We start from the raw sequence: 6,679 nt of genomic DNA, 5'->3' as shown, positions 1-6,679 counted from the left end.
CCAAAAAAACGGTGAAAACCGGTTTGGAAAAACCGAGTAAATCACCCTAATCGTTACCTTAATATAGAAAGGCCCTAACTCAATTTCTTTTCAAATCCGGTATTGTACAAAAGTCTGCCGATAACTCACGAAACACCTACTGGATTTTAAAAATATCTACTACAACATAAAATTAGTTACATTCTTAAATAAAAACAGCCTTTAAGAGAAATTCGCAGAAAAAAAGGGCTTCATTTTCTATGGAGTTTTTTCAACGCTCCGTTAAAATGTTTAAATGAAACTTTTCCCTTCCTTTTAAGAATGTTTCATTTAATTTGAATAGAGTTTCATTGAATATGAAAAATGTTTAATTTAAATTGAAAATGCTATATATTAAGGTAACGATATGTATGTACCAACCAGTTTCTTTATGTAGAAGTTGTCGAAATGAAGAAGAGCAGAAATCGGTTCACCATTTCCTATATCAATATTCAGCTCTCCGAAAAATGCACTGAATGAAGCACTGCGTTTTTATTGGTCACACTTGAACTCTAGGCAATACGTAACTATGCACTTACATACTTACATATGTATATAGGTACATATATGTAATATCGTTTAGAGGCGTACAGACGCGCTAAAGTTCACTTGACTTACTTTAAGTAACAGCTGTAATTATTCACTGGATGTTATAACACTTCACCTTAATTGTTATGATATATAAATATACATAAATATGTGTCTACGAAACTTATAAGCGGCATGTGTTAATAATTAAATACCCATTTTACTACCAGCTGACATTAAACTGCACCATTTAATCTTATTGATTTAATTGAAACAAATCAATTCTTGTATTCTTTATTTTTATTTTATATGGGGTATTCCATCGTCACGGGTGGGACATTTGTACAGCAAAAATAGTTTTTCTTTTTTAATTTAAGTATAAAGTACTAAGCAATTCTACATTTTGATAAAGCTACACCTAGTTCACTAATATACGAGTTATTACCAAATACGAAAAATATTCCAACTTGATTTTATATTGGAAAATTCTGAGCTGTTTCTTCCGTCACGGGTAGGACAAAGAAAAGACACTGCTTTTTGGAGAACATATATTTTAAGGAAAGTCTGTGAATTTACTTAACATTTCTATCTGGATTAGATGTTTTACTATACAGAAAAGAACCAGCAATCCCAACAAAGCACAAACCATAATAAGAATTATTTGTTTATTATTAAAAAATTCAAAATTCTCCTGTCACGGGTGGGACAACTTTTGTCACGGGTGGGACACGTACGATTTTCTTCATGAAAGGAAGCTTCTAGTGAGATCCATATCAAAGAGATTAGGTATGATAAATGTTAGAGGTCAAATACAAGATCAATTGACCTACTTTTATGACAGTGGAGTCATTGTAAGACGCACGATATACTGCTGACCCCAGGATCTATTTTAGGGGCAATAGTTATACCAAACGAAAGCTAGAAGTCGCCAGATTGATGTATTAAAATGCATGGAAGAAAGGATTATTTGCAAACGCATGAAATTTTATATGCATTTTCCTAATGCACTTCTGCACGGTGCATTTGATTGCAACGAAATTTCGAATGTGCCTTAATGATTTTCAAGTTTGTTTAGAATAGCTATGTATGTCTGACTAATACTAACTACAGGCTAAACATGTATATCGACTACTGTTATCACGTCGATAGAGATGTCTATCCTGCTGTTAGTGTTGACCAGACATTGAGTAACCGGCTTAAGAGTGGCTCGAGTTGAGTTATTGTTGGAAACTGATTTCATGGACAAATCATGCTCAAATTTAGCTATTCCTTAAAACCATAGAACGTCAGAAAAGATCTTGTGTATCGATGTCTAATCCGAAAAGTTATCTGCATTAAAATACTTGTAAGCAGGTACATATGTATATCTTTGTCACTTAAAGGCTATTTATTGGATTGAATTTATAAGTTTCGCGAACTTCTAGATTTTCTTGGTTGGAACTTTTCAGGTAATTGTTAATATTGACTTTTAATTGTTGTTAAGCAACCCTCATCATAGAATTCTCTGGCGTCTCTAAGATAGTAATGCTTATCTTGACTTTTCGAGCTGGCCACGCGAAATTTTTTACTACATCGCTTAGCCCACCAACAGTATTATGGTGTTTAGTCAACCTGTACTTCAGAGTTTTGTGGCATTAAACATAGGTTTGAAACGTTTTATCGTGTCCCGCCCGTGACAATCATTTATAATTTTTTTCTAATGATGCCTAACAATAAAAAAATAAGTTTAACGTTTCAAAATCTCTTAAGTAGGTACTTATAATATAATAAAAGAAATGAAATAGGGCTGCTTAGTATAAACACACTCTAGTTATGAAATTATAGAAAACTCCCTAAAGTAGTAACTAAGCAATACGAAGTTTAAAACTTTTTAGTCACGGGTTGGACATGCTAAACCGTAGTGATTTTATCCTATTATATAATTTAAATGCCTATTTTTCTTCAATGCCATATTGCTTCTTCGGGGCGCAGAAAGATCGAGACATTTATTCCCCCCTTCAAAAAAATAATAACTTTGTGAATACTTGATTTGCAGAGCCTTCTATATTAAAATATGTTGTCGTATTCAACTACTTTTCTTATGTTGAAGTTTTGAGTGTATTTACAGTGTAATAAAATAATATAACTAAATTTTTTTTCGAAAAAACGTTAATTTCAGGTATTGAGCATTGATTCATCAAGCATTCCATGTTCAATAAGCTACTCTACAATTGGACACAAAGTTTCACTTACTCATGGAATACCCCATATGTAGAATTTTTATGTGCCCCTGTATAATCTAAAATTTGTTATTACAAATTCTGCTTAGCACTTATTTATTACGTCAAAGTTATTTATCTCGTACCGCGCAAATTTATTTATAAAAATAATATTTATAAAATTATTAATCGAAATTTATGTACATATTTCTGGAAATTTCTACTATAGTTATTTTCCATTCTATAGGTGATGGGTGATGGTAGCGTGTGTCGAGAAGAGCAGAGGAGCAGCGAGCTACCGCTACAGGCATACGACTTCTTCCAGATAAATCACCTGATATGTAAATCAATTGGCAAAACAACGGGTGGTACGCGCTAGTCAACATACGAGTATCTCGTGAATTAGTGACGCAAGCGAATAGTTAGAAAGCTCAAAAGCCGGTAGTCGTTTAACTACCTAGTAAGGAGGCGATCAGAACCATTTGAATGAGCATACGTACTCGTATGTATTTACATGTGTATGAATTAAGGTGTATGCTTACAAACGGGAATTGTATGTAATCTAGAGTGAGTTAGGGCAATAAAAAGTATCTAGAAAGATACATATGTATACATGTACCTATATACATATACATCAACATTCGTGGAAACAAATTTATCATCAAAAAGACTGGTGATTTATTTCTAGAAGCTCTCGGATTTAAAGCATTACAATCAGGGACAGGGGAGAGGTGGAGAGTGAGCAAGAGGTCGCGCTATCCGCTTAATTGAATGATTTACTGCCATTTATAGCGTTTTCATGCACATTTTTTTACCGCAATTCAAATTCATGACATTTTTTAGTGCATTGCGATTAGGGTAAATTTATTTATTGAGTGACTTTTTCTAGAAGCACAAATCATGCCAAAAATTCTTCTCAGGCTAATTTCACACTCTGCATAAATATTTATTTGCAAGCTTATATGTATGTATGTATGTAGTAAATGTTAAATGGCATTCTTTGTCGAAATTTAGCCTTTAGAAAGAGTGATGGCGCTAAAAGAAGCGAATATGTATGAATGTATGAATGTGCCCAATATGTCCCTAAATGACTTTGATGATTAGAAAGGTGTTGACCCTTAGGCACTGAACCACTGATGTGATTGCAAAGGATTTGGCTTTAGGAGTTCGAAAATATGTACATACATATGTATTTATGTACATAATACTTACATATGTAGGTTTCTTCGAAAAATTTTTCCAAGTGTTTATCATTTCATCAGCAGCATTAAATATTTTTAAAAATTTAAGTCAAATAATAAAAAATATTTCTAATGAAACTAGTGTTATTGGATTTTATGTTATTTTTATATTTTTTATGAATATGATTCAATTTTTTTTATTTAATTTAACTTTAATTAAGCTATTATGAAATTTGATTTTATAACAACTTTATAAGTTCTCATTTTTTTTATAAAATTTTATCTACATTTATTTTCTTGCATTTTGTTTTATTTTAATTTATTTCATTTTATTCTACTTTAGTTAATTTGTTTTAATATAGAGTTTATATTCATAGTATGTGGGTACTCATTTTTTATAAAATGTATTTCAATATTATTTTAAATATAAAAATTTAAAATTTAAAATTATAGTTTTATATAAGTTCAGCTTTTACAAAACTTAATATCATATTTGTATGTATAAAAATTCATATAATTTTATGTTTTTTTATTTAGTTTACATGTTTTCCTTCATATTATTTAGTTTTTTATTATTTATGTGCATATGTAAATATGTATTTTGCTTAATAATTTTCAGATATATTAAAAAATTTTTTTTTTCTATAAATTTTTGTCTACTTTATTTTATTGTATGGTTTTTAATGCTATTTCGATGGCTGAGTGGAGGATCGATCTCGGCAGCCAGTTCGAAAACGCTACATCTCTGGAAAATTTTCAAGAACGCCCTACTTAGCCATCGTTTTTTTTGTAAAATTTAATTCAAAGTATTTTAAAACAATTAATTATTATTAAATTTTAAAAGTTTTTTTATTAAACCTAATTTAGTTTAGGGGTTTTCATTTCATTTTATTTTAAATTTTTACATATTGTATTTTTTCAAATATTATATAACTAACTCTTTATTATAACTAACTCTTTTTTATACTGGAACTGGAATGGCTATAAAACTGTATACGCAAAACTTTTCCAAAAATTACTTTAAAAAAGTGTAAAATTTTGGGGAAAATTCGCTGAATTTTTATAATTTCTGCAAAAAGTTTGAAGTGTGGATTTGTATGATATTTATTATAGAATGAACTATATTTTTGTAAGAAACTAAAATTAAATTAAATACTATAAAAGCAAATAGTCAAAACTGGTTCATATGTGGCGGTATTATAATTATGAAACCCATGCCTTACCGGCTTTTCATTTTCAATGCCAACCGAACGTCGAGTGACGCATTCCCGCACCTCGCTGCATCTCACTCCTATCTCTCGCAAAAGCTTAAGATGCATGCATACATACATATCTAGATAAGTACGTACGTCATTCACAAAACACCAGGAACGACTGCTTCGTCGCTGCCCTTCCCCCCCTATCAACAACTTTCACAGTTATCTTGTAACCTGCACATATACTCGTAGCATAAGAACTGCGAACCACGCCACATTTTCAGCCAATCGGAACAGACAAATTTAGTCGCTTACCCCGACCGCGGCGGGCAATGAGCTACGAAATGTCTTCGTTTCCAATGTCTGCAACGAAGTTGTTTGTAACTAGCCGACATTTAATGAACGTTAAGCTCAGTTGTTGTTTTTATTTTCTTCGTGGAATGAATCGAAAAGCTTTTCGTTTTTTTTTTTTTTTAGCAAAAGTTGGAAAATGTATACGCCATGTTACACAACAATTACGATGAATGCATGATGTGCAGTATGAAGAAAGAGTTTAATATGTATGAGTAGTCGAGTAGCAATCAAAAAATTATGAGCGCGCACAATTTTGTTAAATAAACCGGTAACTTTACCACCAATTCACCTCAAACAGTGTAAACTAAAAGTGCGCTGACTTTCTTCCCTTCTGCGCTTTTGCAACGACTTGTCATTACAGCGAGTACTACTAAATACAATCTACCGGCATACATATCGTTACTTATACTACGTATGTTTATCTTCCCGGCTTTTTCGGCGCCTTTATCTGCCCTCAAATGTCAGTCATGCGCAATACGATTTTAGAATACCACAATAAAATCGCCTGATTTTCCATATGGCCTGACACAATACCAACATTTGAGGAAGCTACTAGAACATTTTCTGGGGAAGCACTGAAATTGGAAGCGGGGTTTGACACGAATCCCTACTAAGTAATTCCAGTTGTCATTGGCACACACGTAGAAACTGTATAGCTATTTACAGTGTAGAGGGGCGAAACAGGTTTTGTGGTCTTTAGAATTGACATATTTTTTTTTTTTGGTTTTTCGCTCTCCCACTTAGCACTTTACTCAGCTGACTTGTTGGGTTGGGCTGCCGGTTTATCATTTGCTGCCAATTGTCATGCAAAAGTGTAAGTTTAAGAGAGTGAAAAAATTGCGAAGAAGAGCGTGTATTGAGTAAGGGAGCTTGCGTGTATTTGTATTATAAGAGTATTTGTCGTGGTATTTGTTTGATAAAATACTAGTACTTATAAAAAGGTACTTGATTTGTGATAGGTTATGTGGGTTACTATATGCAGATGTACATATGTATATGCTAACATACTCAAATACCTATGTCATTTTAGTGGGTTGAGATTTTTTGTACTATAATAAAAAAAATATGCCATTAAGGCCACTAAAAATAGAAGCAAGGCATAATTTGAAGATCAATCGATTTGTGCTGGGATGTTTCGCTTTGTGGCTTTAAGATTTCATTTATGTATGTAAACTCGAACTTTCCAATAACTTTTATTATGAAT

General features: G+C 32.0%; 1 protein-coding gene across 3 annotated transcripts in view; it reads right to left on the bottom strand.

The window, feature by feature from the left end:
• Positions 1 to 6,679, bottom strand: part of LOC118743007 — a 31,966-nt gene that overhangs the window by 16,116 nt on the left and 9,171 nt on the right. Inside the window, exon 1 of one of the 3 annotated variants that reach the window (XM_036475459.1) lies at positions 5,437 to 5,742. The exons of the other annotated variants lie outside the window; for them this stretch is intronic. Coding sequence (XP_036331352.1) covers positions 5,437 to 5,516 — 80 coding nt within the window. The 5' untranslated portion in view covers positions 5,517 to 5,742. Of the gene's footprint in view, positions 1 to 5,436; positions 5,743 to 6,679 lie in introns of those variants that run through there. 3 annotated transcript variants of the gene reach the window in all.

This window comes from Rhagoletis pomonella, unplaced genomic scaffold, assembly GCF_013731165.1.
Source record: "Rhagoletis pomonella isolate Grant_MI unplaced genomic scaffold, Rhpom_1.0 Rhpom_scaffold_00007, whole genome shotgun sequence".
Lineage (NCBI taxonomy): Eukaryota > Metazoa > Arthropoda > Insecta > Diptera > Tephritidae > Rhagoletis > Rhagoletis pomonella.
Note: the sequence above shows the minus strand (reverse complement) of the source record. Positions and strands in the feature narration are given on the sequence as shown.